The sequence below is a fragment of the Myotis daubentonii genome, chromosome 17, assembly GCF_963259705.1.
Source record: "Myotis daubentonii chromosome 17, mMyoDau2.1, whole genome shotgun sequence".
Lineage (NCBI taxonomy): Eukaryota > Metazoa > Chordata > Mammalia > Chiroptera > Vespertilionidae > Myotis > Myotis daubentonii.
Window position 1 is genome coordinate 11,160,732 of NC_081856.1, and position 13,075 is coordinate 11,173,806.

At 37.3% G+C, this 13,075-nt stretch overlaps 1 protein-coding gene across 9 annotated transcripts in view; it reads left to right on the top strand.

Moving 5' to 3' along the window:
- The window catches only part of RB1CC1 (RB1 inducible coiled-coil 1), a 67,714-nt gene that overhangs the window by 12,020 nt on the left and 42,619 nt on the right, over positions 1–13,075 (top strand). For 6 of the 9 annotated variants that reach the window (XR_009449650.1, XR_009449651.1, XM_059672808.1 and 3 more), the window contains exons 2-7: positions 2,994–3,105; positions 4,389–4,510; positions 6,091–6,217; positions 6,398–6,568; positions 7,635–7,837; positions 10,478–10,904. Coding sequence is in view for 7 of the 9 variants with exons in the window: in XM_059672808.1 (XP_059528791.1) it covers positions 4,440–4,510; positions 6,091–6,217; positions 6,398–6,568; positions 7,635–7,837; positions 10,478–10,904 (999 nt within the window). In the remaining 2 variants the exon portion in view is untranslated. Of the gene's footprint in view, positions 1–2,993; positions 3,106–4,388; positions 4,511–6,090; positions 6,218–6,397; positions 6,569–7,634; positions 7,838–10,477; positions 10,905–13,075 lie in introns of those variants that run through there. The other 3 variants (XM_059672811.1, XM_059672809.1, XM_059672813.1) reach the window with 3 other exon arrangements.

Consider the following 13,075-nt stretch of genomic DNA (forward strand, 5'->3'; position numbering starts at 1 on the left):
GAGTAACTGTTCAATTGGACCAATTCATTGGGGTTGCATTGTCAAGTATTTGAATGATAGTGGTGGGCTGATGAATGAAATGGAGCCTATTGTCATGGAGATAATGATGTTGGAAAATCTAGGGATCTTTCTTTGATAACAACCTGAAGAAATTCTGTGGTCAAAGTCAAGCATGTGACTTCTTAATGGTCTTTACAAGGATATAGAATAATCCTTTACTAGTATAGAATTATTCATTTTTACTTAGACATGTTTCAGAACTAGTTCCCAGGAATGAACAGTCCTTGTTTTAAAGAAGCTTGCTATTCAGTTGAGTTGTGAACTATGAATAGAAACATCAAAATATATGCAAGCATAGAAAGACAGAGTACATAGCATAGCTAAAGATAATTGTGATTAAATCTGTGAAAGAAAGTGTGGGGCTTGAGAGTAGGGCAAAGGGGAAGGAGTAATAATAGGTAGAGAAAGGAGGATTTTAGATAGGGAAAACAGGAGACTTTTTATAGGAGTTTAAGTGAGTGTTTGGGAATTGTGAGGAGGATGAGGATGGTAGGTTGTGGTGGAAAGGAAGCTGCCATATAATGTTTGCTGTCTTAGTAGATGTTTTTGTACTGGTTAAAGGGTTGAGGGGTACAATTGGTCCTTAATTAATTCTTAGTTTTTAATCTATAAAATGAGGATGGTAATATTATGTGCCTACCACAAGGATTCTTGTGAGGATCAAATGTAAGAATTTTATTTAACAAAACATTTAGAGTAGTTGTCTAGAACATAGTAAATTCTCATACTAGTAAATGGTAGCTGACATAAAAATAATAATCATAGCTGGTTTAAAGCAGCATAAAACTTTATTAGCCTAGCACAGTGGTTGGCAAACTGCGGCTCGCGAGCCACATGCGGCTCTTTGGCTCCTTGAGTGTGGCTCTCCCACAAAATACCACGTGCAGGCATGCACGTACAGTGCGATTGAAACTTTGTGGCCCATGCGCAGAAGTCGGTATTTTGTGGAAGAGCCACACTCAAGGGGCCAAAGAGCCGCATGTGGCTCATGAGCCGCAGTTTGCCGACCACTGGCCTAGCATTTAGAATGGCTTTTTGAAGGTAGTGTGGAAGTTGGTGGACTAGGGATAGAGGAGATATGGAGCAGGTTGTAAAAGCTTTTGTAAAATTCCAGAAAGCACTGAGGGCCTGATTAAGGCAGTAGCAATAGGAATAGGAATAGATAGTAAATATTTGTGTTAGAATTAACTGGATATAAGTACTTAAGTACTTAACTGATGTTTATATATATAATCTGTGAGAAAGATGAAAGATCTAGGATAGCACTTGAAAGACTGCCTCAATGTAGATCCATCAACAGAAACAGTTGAAAAGTGAGTGGGTTAGGAGGCAGAAAAAAAAAGAGCTCAGTTTTAGAAATAATAATAATGAAATGCATATGGGAAAATTGGGTTTGTTGAGTTTGAGAGGAGTTGGGTAAATGATCCAGGTCTAGAGAGAGATTTGGGTTGGTGGTAAACTGCAGCTGTGGGAGCATGTGAGCTGCTATAAAAGGGGGAAGAGGGATGGTTGAGATTTCACCCAAACACTGGAGAGTTAGCAGAGGAAAAGATGCCCTAAAAGGGGTACTTGGGTTATTTATTGAATTCTTATTATCTGTTAAGCACCATAAATACATTAACTCCCCTCTCCGCCCACTTAATTGTTGTAGCATCCCTATGATGTGCAATACCCTTGCTGAGAAAGAAAGTACCCCAATCTTAGCTGTTTAAAACAACACAAATCTTATTTCACAGTTTCTAGGCATGGTTTGACTTACTCCTCTGCTTCAGGGTCTCACAAGGCTGCAGTGACGGTGTTGGCTAGGGCTAGGGGTCTTGCGTAAGGCTTGACTGAGGAATGATCTGCTTCCAAGCTCTTGGTGGTTGTCTAGATCCAGTTCTCTGCAGGACTGAGGCCTTCAGCTTCTTGCTGGCTTTTGGCCAGAGCCCAACTTCAGTTTCTTGCCACGTGAGCCTCCCATATGGCAACTCATTTACTTCATCAAAGCTGGCAGGGGAGGGAACCAGTGGCATGGTGGGAGGTATAATTTCTTTTTTTTTTTTTTTTTTAAATATATTTTATTGATTTTTCACAGAGAGGAAGGGAGAGAGATAGAGAGTTAGAAACATCGATGAGAGAGAAACATCGATCAGCTGCCTCCTGCACATCTCCCACCGGGGATGTGCCCGCAACCCAGGTACATGCCCTTGACCGGAATCGAACCTGGGGCCCCTCAGTCTGCAGGCCGACGCTCTATCCGCTGAGCCAAACCGGTTTTGGCGAGAGGTATAATTTCATGTAATCGCAGGAGCAGTCATGTGAAATTTCATCACCTTTGATTTCATTGATTAGAAACAGATCATAGGCGCTGCCCACACCCAAGGATTGGTTGGGGTAGGGGAGAGGAGACAGGAGATGATGATGATGGTGGTGGTGGTGTCAGGATTTCACTGAAGTGTGGATGGAGGTGGAGGGGCTCTCTAAGGCAGTGGTCGCCAACCTTTCAGACCTCATGGACCACCAGTGGTCCGCGGACCCCCGGTTGGCGACCGCTGCTCTAAGGTACCATTTTAATTCCTATGTTATATTAAAAAAAAAAAGAAACTGAAATAACTGTTCAAGATCATGTACAAATAATGGGGCCAGAATCATTGAGGCAGTCTGGCTCCACAATTCCGGGCTCTTTTGCCATTATATTGTAAAGACTGAGAAACGCTGTAGGGTTTAGCAGTTTGGGGAGTTCTTTGGAGACTTTTTGTTTGATAGCTTTTAATGGTGTGGTGTGGGTCCAAGTCACATGTGGTTTCAGTGAATGTGCAGGTAGGAAAAAGACTGAGTAGAGATTACTCTTTGAGAAGGTAATTTTAAAAGGAAGAGAATAGTAACCATATGTTGTCATCATATACTGAATTATTGCTCTCCATAGTAATCCAGAAATTTTTCTTTTTCAGTTCACCAAGTTTAACCAGTAATGCCATTCAGTTGCCAATATCAAGCAAAGCAAACATAAGCCAGTTTTAATCTTTTTAAGAAAAGTGGTAGTTCTTTTCACAGTGCCTGACGGTAAGTCACAGTTCCTACCTTTATAATAGATTTTTTAATAGATCTAAGGCATTTAGAACAATGATTTGGGAAGCAACTATTTTAAAACTTTTATTTGCCTTTTCTTTCTTTCCTGATAATTTTACTGTAGAGTCCATATGGAAAGAATAGAAAGATACTAGTTTCTGGCAATTTATTGTTATCTTTCATTAATCTTAGGGATTTTTTACCCCAGTTGTTAAAAAAAAGAAAGAAAAAAGCTAGACATTGAAATCTGTCCCCTAATTTCCAGGGTGGGGAATGTCCAGCCTGCGGGCTGCACAAGGCGTAAGAAATCATTTGGTTTTGTGCTGCCAAGGCATTAGGGGTGAGTTAATTAGATAGCAGGCTAATTTTTAAGTTGATAATTTTGTATAGTCCATGGATGATGTTATAAAATATCCAAATGGTCCTTGGCAGAAAAAAGGTTCCCCACCCTGCTTTATTTTATACATGTTTTTTAAGGTTTTGACTTCAAATAGTTAGTGGCAAAGTTATTTTAAATATTCTGATTTCCACACTATACTGTTCATGAGGTGATAAAACTATTAGGGCCTGAGTTTCTTTTTCTTTAATATATATTTTTATTTTTTCAAAATATATTTTTATTGATTTCAGAGAGGGGAAGGGACAGTGAGAGGAAGAGAGAAATATCAATGATGAGAGAGAATTAGTGATCTTCTGCCTCCTACATGCCCCACACAGGAGATCAAGCCCACAGCCCAGGCATGTGCCTTTGATCTGAATTGAACCTGGGACCCTTCAGTCCACAGGCTGACGCTTTATCCACCGGCTAGGGCAGGGTCCGAGTGCAGATGGAACTCAGGCAGCTCAGGAGAAGGAATTGGAACTAACTTATTTCCCCTAACTTGCAAGTTAGTGGCTACTTTATTTGTTCTTTGTAAGTTTAACCTTAAGATTTTATTTTTATAAGGAAAAAGTGGAGTTAGAAAGATGTTTGATCAAATTTTTAATTTTTGTTTTATTTGAATGTAGAACAGTGACATGTACACATAACTTTTTTAACCAATGGCCATTTTGTTTAAACTATGCTTTAATGGTAAAACAGTTATGCATTTTACTCCTATCATTACTATTTGTTTTTAGGCAACAAGTTTACTTAATTGTCCAGTTAGCCATTTTAAACATAAAAACCTATGTTATTTGGTGGTGTTGTTATTTATCTAGTACAACTGTGCTGTGCTTTATGTGATGGTATTTGTATGTGTTTAAATTTGACCACTTTTCTTGTCTCTTTCTTTCAGTAACTATATCAGAGTGTGAGGTATAAGCCCACAGAATCCAGAGAAGTCATCATGAAGTTATATGTATTTCTGGTTAACACTGGAACTACCCTAACATTTGACACTGAACTTACAGTGCAAACGTGAGCTGTATTTCATTTGTTTGCATCAGCTTTGCATTTTGTACATGCAAAAACTTAACAGGAACAATTTGATTTGTGAAAACTATTGCTTTGTTAAATAAGAGTAGTGATATAGCAAGTCTTAAATGCAATATTTCATCCCAGCATATTGTTATCTTTCTCTGAAATGCTAAAGTTAAAATCATTAAGTTGTGCTTTACTCTATTTGTGTGACTATATTATTCACAAGAAACAACTCACCCACAAATATACTGATTTCAAACCAAAGTTATCAATTAGAAGTAAGTTTTCATTGCTGATTTCTATTCTAAGTTTCACAGTACACTGCTAAGGGGATTATTGCTAGCTATATAAAGCAACATGTATCAACCCCATGTTTTTTAGTGATTTTTAAAAAACTCCCTCATATGATTAAAGACAATATTTGACTTTTAGCCGAATTAGTGGGAATCATGTGTCTAATACTCTAGCTATGCAGGGGTTTCAAATATTTGACTAATAAATGTCCTCTTATATGGGGAGAAGTCTCAGGGGAGGAAAGATGTATTTTGAGGCCAAACGGAGGGGAATAGAAATAGCAAATCCAGGGGGGTGGGGGGCAAAAGTAGGTTTACAAGTGAGTACAGTAAACGAGTTTATCCTTGTATTATTATTATTTGTTATTTTTCATATGAATAACTATAAACCTACTTTTGCCCCACCCTGTATTTCTAAATCTTATATTTTTATAGTGGCCATCATAGTAAAGACTTGATAACAAAATAGAATTTTGACACTGAAAATATTATAATTTATGGAATTAATAATCTTAGTTTTAAAATGGAACTGTGAAATTATTAACCTAAATTTTTTTAGTTTTATAAAATGCGATTTTACCTGTAAAGGAATGATATTTGAAAGATAGGAAAAGGATATACAGACAGTCCTCGGGTTACGTCAGACTTGACCTACGTCGTTTTGTGGTTACATCGCCATCTCCCATTTATGTATAAAAAAAAGTTCTGTCATTTCGATGTATGTACATATGTGCTTTATGTTTTTTATTATTTATTTACCACAAGTAAAGGTCAGGAATTGTTTCTTTTAATTTTTTTTTTTACGGTTTCACTCATTACTGCTGTGTATGTGCTCTGCGTGAGTAATGTAGGTGCTTCTGTAGGTGGGTTCCGACTTACGGCGAAATCACGTTATGTAGCACCGTAGGAATGGACCTCTGACGTAACCCGAGGACCTACTGTAATTTTCATATGGTTTAGATTTAATATATGGTTGTGTAATGTGATGTGGAGCTTTTATCATACATCCTATGTTTTGAGGATTTTAACAGACCTGATGCTAATATGAGCATATTCCTTCGCTACATTATATAAAGAGCACAAAAATTAATGTCTACTGTCTGTATTTTATAGAATCACTTTTAGAAGTGGCACATGGTTTGACTTATTTACCTAAGATAAATTAATTATGAAATCCAATTCCAGAAATAAGCTTATATCAGATATTTTTCATAGTATTACATTGATAGCATATTTGTCATGGGGCTAATGTAAATAACTGATTTTTTTACCTTTTTATTAAAGTGTTACAGATCTTAAGCATGCTATTCATAGCAAATACAAGATCGCTATTCAGCACCAGGTGCTGGTGGTCAATGGAGGAGAGTGTATGGCTGCAGATAGAAGAGTGTGCACCTACAGTGCTGGGACGGTAGGTGTCCTAGCAGCCCTTCTACTCAAACCTGCTTCAGCTTCCTCAGATAGGGCACGGGGAACTCGGCGTTCAGAATTAAGGCTTATCTGCTTCATGTATTGAGGGCAATGTGCATGTTTAGTATTTGTAATATTTTACTTCAGTGTTGTTTTTTTCTTTGCATTTTTACTTTCATAGGACACAAATCCAATTTTTCTTTTTAACAAAGAAATGATCTTATGTGAGCTTCCACCTGCTATACCTAAAACTACCTTTTCAACAGAAAATGACATGGAAATAAAAGTTGAAGAGTCACTAATGATGCCTGCAGTTTTTCACACTGTTGCTTCAAGAACACAGCTTGCAGTGGTAAGATATAAGTATATTTTGAGATGTAATAATACTTAGTTACATCTAATACAACTTAAAAAATTAACAACTGGTGCATTTAACAAAATGAAGTCTTACACATATACTTGGTAATATTTTTATGAATTATTATTAGTCATTTGTGAACATTCTAGCATTTATTACTTCTAAAGCATTCAAATCTAAATAGCAAGGTATGTGGCTCAGTTGGTTGGTGTGTCGTCTCATACACCAGAAGGTGGCAGGTTCGATTCCCAGTCAGGGCACATGTCTAGATTGTGGGTCAGTGTTTCTCCTATGTTTTCTCTTCTCTTCTCTTCTCTCTCTTCACTTTTCTATTCTCCCTCACACCCTCCCTAAAATCAATTTAGAAAAAAAGAATATTAACTTATGAATCCAACACCCTGACTTTTTAAATTTAATGCTATATGTTGCTTTTTCCATATCAATATCATATATAAATATATATACATTTCATTGTATTGGCACAAATTATTTATGATAGACATTGAGGTTCTTTGCATTTTATTTCATAGTATTGAAATTTAAAAAATCTTTGACTAGTCTTTATTTGATTAAGCTCTTTTAAAAAAATACTTTTATTGATTTCAGAGAGAAAAGGAGAGGGAGAGAGAGAGAGAGAGAAACATCAGTGATGAGAGAGAATTATTGATTGGCTGCCTTCTGCACGTCCCACACTGGGGATTGAGCTGGCCACCCGGGCATGTGCCCTGACCTGGAATCAAACCATGACCTCTGGTTCCTAGGTCGAGGCTCAACCGCTGAACCACACCACCTGGACCCATTTTACTTTTGATAGTTATTGCTGAGTTGCCCTCAGTAGATGCTTTACCAGTATATACTCCCAGCAGCAATGAGTTAGGTGTTTTCCTTCCTCCACTATTATAATAAGCAGGCACAAGATAAACTAAAGCATTCCCTTAACAATGCTTTCTTTAAAATGTGTTCAGAATGCATTCATGCACACATGTAAGTACATATATAGATACGTGCACAGAAACATTACCTTTTTTTTTTTTTTACTGTTTTTTCTTTTTCAATGTAGGAAATGTATGAAGTTGCCAAGAAACTTAGCTCCTTCTGTGAAAGTCTGGTCCATGATGAACACCTTCAACACCAGGGCTGGGCTGCAATCATGGCCAATCTGGAGGACTGTTCAAATTCATACCAAAAGCTACTTTTCAAGTTTGAAAATATTTATTCAAATTATCTGCAATCCATAGAAGACATCAAGCTAAAACTTACTCAGTATGTGTGCCATTAAAATGGATAATAAGATGTTTAAAATATCTTTGCAAAGTATCAGTAGTTTTAGTAATTAATATTTAAAGTAGGAGATAATCAAAATTCATTTTTTGAGACTTTATGATACTGTTTTAATTTTTAAAAGAAACTTATTTTTATTGATTTCAGAGAGTAAGGGAGAGGGAGAGATAGAAACATCAGTGATGAGAATAATTGATTGGCTGCCTCCTGTATGCTCCCTACTGGGGGTCAAGCCTGCAACTGGGCATATGGCCTGACCAGGAATCAAACCATGACCTCCTGGTTCATAGGTGGAGCTCAAGCACTAAGCCACACCGGCTGACCTAAGATGTCTTTTATAGACTCCAAAATAATGGCCAGTTTTCCTCACCACATATTTACAGATCTTCCACATTTCTTTTTTTTGTGTTGTTTTCTTTATGTAAAAGACTTAAAATACTTTTGACCCAAAGAATCTTTGCATCCTCTCATCTTGCTACCAACTTTCCAATAAAGTAAAGGTAACATAAAAAAAAATAATATATCTAATAGAAATGGAAAAAATTTCGCCAAACCGGTTTGGCTCAGTGGATAGAGCATCTGCCTGCGGACTGAAAGGTCCCAGGTTCGATTCTGGTCAAGGGCACACACCTTGGTTGCGGGCACATCCCCAGTAGGAGGTGTGCAGGAGGCGGCTGGTCGATGTTTCTCTCTCATCGATGTTTTTAACTCTCTATCCCTCTCCCTTCCGCTCTGTAAAAAAATCAATAAAATATATATATATAAAAAAAGAAAGAAATGGAAACAATTTCAAAACACTAACCAATCAAGGAAAATGTAATTTCCTTTTAAAATGTGGCCATATGAAGCTGCATAGGAAAGCTCAACATTTTAAACAAGGTAGTACTGGAAGTTTTATGACAAGACTTTTACCTAGCACTTAAATATGTATAAATGTACATAGGCATGACCTGGGGAAATGGTCAGACCTTGAATTGTGTTTTTGGCCTTGAAAGTAGCAAGTGACCAGAATCGGCCTTGGCAACAGGCTTTACAATTTAAGACCCTTAAAAAGACACTGTCTCAACTGTGGTGGTAGCACCAGCCAGCTCTGTACATTTGCTAGCTTGTAGTTTTCTAAGACTTAGTAAACTTCTTATTTTTAGAAAGTGGAGGTCTGGTTTGTAACTTTCCTTGTACTTAATTGGGTAAAAGTCTTTTCCACAAACCACCATCTATTTTGTGAACTTCGTTAGTCATCTTTTATTTGGTAAATTATGAAGTGGTATAAATTTGTACAGTTCATGTATATTGATTGTGGCAAAGTTGTATAGATTTCTATATTTTGGATGAGAAATTTTTCTTCTCTCTATAATAAATTGTTTCTTATCTTGGCATTTAAAAAAAAATGTGGCCATATGATTTAGGCTTGCTAAGATAGAAAAAAGCCAATGTTTTCTAGCTCTGTTTAGATGGTTTAGATCTCTTTAGATGGTTTTCTGGTTCTTCGTATATAAGCACACCTGATACCCTTTGCTTCTTTTTAAAAAGGGATATAATGAATATGAAAATATAGAAAATGTATTTTCTAAATAGCAAGGTATGTGTGTGTGTATATATGTATATATACTTTCAGTTTTTTGTTTGGTATTTTATTGCCTTGAATTGGGATTTTTAAAAATTCATTCATTCATTCAAGTAACCTTTAGTAAAATCAAGTTTCTGTTTTGTGGTTTGAATCTTTAGAAGATTTTGGCCTCAAGTTGACGATGGGACAAATCTTGGGAAGGAAGGGAATTACTAATTAAGACTCGAAATATCTTTTAAAAGTTTATATAAAATCCTTTTTAAGTAACTATTTTTTAGAGAGTCACTTAGATATGTCAGTTTAATGTAAGACCCTGAATCATTTTACATGTTTTTACAGAAGACACATCATCAAGATTTTATCTTTTACCCATGGCTTTTGACAACATATGTCTACTTTATTTTCAGGGTCTGATGAATGTAAGAGTTACCTTAATCTTTATTAAGATTGTTAATTTTATCCTGTGCTTTCAATATGTCAAAAATCCTTGATTGACTTAAAAGATAAAAATATCTTTTAAGGGACTGCTATGGAAAATCTTTTTTTTTTTTAATATATTTTATTGATTTTTTACAGAGAGGAAGGGAGAGGGATAGAGAGTTAGAAACATCGATGAGAGAGAAACATCGATCGGCTGCCTCCTGCACACTCCCCACTGGGGACGTGCCTGCAACCAAGGTACATGCCTTTGACCGGAATCGAACCTGGGACCCTTGAGTCCATAGCCAACGCTCTATCCACTGAGCCAAACCGGTCAGGACAAGTAAATCTTTTTTGTAAGTTTGAATTTCTTATATCTTAAGGTTTGATAAAAATCAGGTGTTCACTTATTTAGTGTGAACTGACAAACTTTACTTTAGAATAGAATTTAAATGTGTTGATACCTTTCTATCTAACTAGGCTTCATTTAAACACCTCCTAGATTCCTTTACATATGTATAGCATAATAGAGAGGTGGTAAGATTTGTGTAATAATAAAATGCTGATCTTTCAAAATGTTGATCTCTAATTAGAGTAGTCCTGTTATTTTCCTAACAAAACTTTTATATTTTAAGTTTAGGAACTGCGGTTTCAGTAATGGCCAAGATTCCGCTGTTGGAGTGCCTAACCAGACATAGTTACAGGGAATGTTTGGGAAGAATGGATTCTTTACCCGAACATGAAGGCTCAGAAAAGGCTGAGATGAAAACTTCCACTGAACTGGTGCTCTCTCCCGATACGCCTAGGACAACTAACAAATCCTTGTTAACCTCATTTCACAAGTCAGTGGAACATGTAGCCCCAGATACCACAGATGTTGAAAGTGGAAAAGAAATTGGGGAATCTTGTCAAAGTACTGCTCAGCAGGATGAAACTTCAGTAGATGCTAAAGACAGAGATCTGCCTTTTTTTAATGTTTCTTTGTTAGACTGGATAAATGTTCAAGATAGACCTAATGACGTGGAATCATTAGTTAGGAAGTGCTTTGATTCAATGAGCAGGGTAAGTAATGTTAATTTGATACTTTTTATTATTGAAATTATATTATTTATACTAATTACTTTATGAAATGGGAGAATGAGTATTGTGTTAAAATAGAAATAATGAGTTTTGGAGTAAAAGCAAATTTTGTTTTTTATAGGTTTTATTTATACTGATGATTTACATTCAATGAAATACACACATTCTTGAGTAGTTAATTCTATGTATTGTTTTAATTTTGCCTAAGTTGAAAATTTGAATCTATTTCAGTCATCTCTTTTTAGCCCTTTATCACTCTAATGATTTACAGCTAGTCTTTGGTTTGTACAATACCTTGGATTGGAAATGTGTGCACATTGGACTCAGTTACCACAAAATTGAGAAAAGTGAGAAGATGTTCATATATGCACAAGTTTCAGTGCAAAGGAAGTGCTGCCTATATTTAAATAATGTCTGTTTCCTTTTTTGTGGTGTCACAAATGGTAGCCTCTTCTTAATTACACTAGAGACCCGGTGCACGGGATTCGTGCACTAGTCGGGGGCATGGCCGGCTGTGGGAGTGCCACTTGGCTGACTCGGCTGACCTGGATATGGGAGCACACTGACCACCAGGGGACAGCTCCTGCACTGAGCATCCGCCCCCTTGGTGGTCAGTGTGCATCATAGCGACTGGTCGACCGGTCATTTTGGTCATTCTGCTGTTTGGTCGCTGGGCTTTTATTATATAGGATAGGATTGTATTCCTTGGGGGGGAAAGGGGTGTGGGAGATGCGGAAAGAGACTGGACAAAAATCGTGCACCTATGGATGAGGGCAGTGGGTGGGGAGTGAGGGCGGAGGGTGGGGCGGGAACTGGGAGGAGGGGAGTTATGGGGGGGGGGAAAGAGGAACAAATGTAATAATCTGAACAATAAAGATTTAATTAAAAAAAAAAAGGATAGGATTGTATTCTTGATAATAACATTAGAATGGTTTATTTTTAACTGCTTTTGTATATTATCTGTGAACCAGAAGCTGTACATAAATAATTTACGGTCCTTTTGACTGTGTAGAGATGATGAAAGGCATCATGAAGGAGGTAGTATTTGACTATGACCCTTACAGAGAGGCAGCGATGGGCTTTAAAAGCTAGGCGGTACAATCAAGGTGAACCAAGGTTAGAAGTAGAGAAACACAGGGTTTGTGTGGATACAGTAGGCAATTCAGTTTCAAAAGAAGGTAGGTCTGGCAGGAGTTACTGGTATCAGATCACAGAAGCCTTTACTATATTCTATGTTTTTGGATGTCATTGTGGGTTGAAAGAAACCATTTAGGGATTTCCATAGGAAACATTTATAATGAGTTAGTAATAGAACATATCATCCTATCTAATAATAGACAAACAGGGTACTTGACCGTACCTTTGCTACGCCTCCCATTGTCTAATCAGCGCGATATGGAAATTAACCTCGAACAAAGATGGTGGTTAATTTGCATACATAGGCTCCAAAGTGGCGCAGCGAAGACGGAGGACGGAAGGCGGCTCCAGCCAGAGCGAAGGCCTGGGTCCCGGGTGTCGGAGGAAAACCGGTGCCCGCAGCCAGGAGAAGGGAAGGCCTATTGCATGAATCTCTTCGTGCAACAGGCCTCTAGTAGTTGATATCCACACATAGATATTAGTAAGCAGTCAGAAACACAGGATGAAAATGTATAAGGATCAGGGGTTAAAAAAGGGTTGGGAGTTAGCTCTATAGCAGTTATGCTGAAGTGATATAAAGAAGAGTAAAAATGGCCTAATAAGCACTGAGTGCTTCTGGTTCATCTGTGTTTATAGATTAGGTAGGAAAAGGAGCCAGAAAAGGGTATGTGAAGGAATGCCTGAAGTAATGCCAAAATCTTTAAAATTTGGAAAAGGTGGTCTTCAGTGCTTAATGTAAAAGAACCACAAGTGAAACAAGGTCATTGGTAATCTTTGGCCTAATGGTTTTATGGAGAGTGCATGCAGCCTGCCAGTGTCAAGTATTCCAAGGGAAAGGGGAGACTAGTTGATCCAGCTCCTTGAGGAGCTAGGGATTGAGAACAGCAATCACTCCAGGAGGGAAGGACATTTGAAGATGTTATGTTTTAGAAGTGGGATTGATAAGATAGTCAATGACCAAAACATGTGTCTTAGACCTTGATAATTACATTTTATTTGTGATAGTGACAATTGAA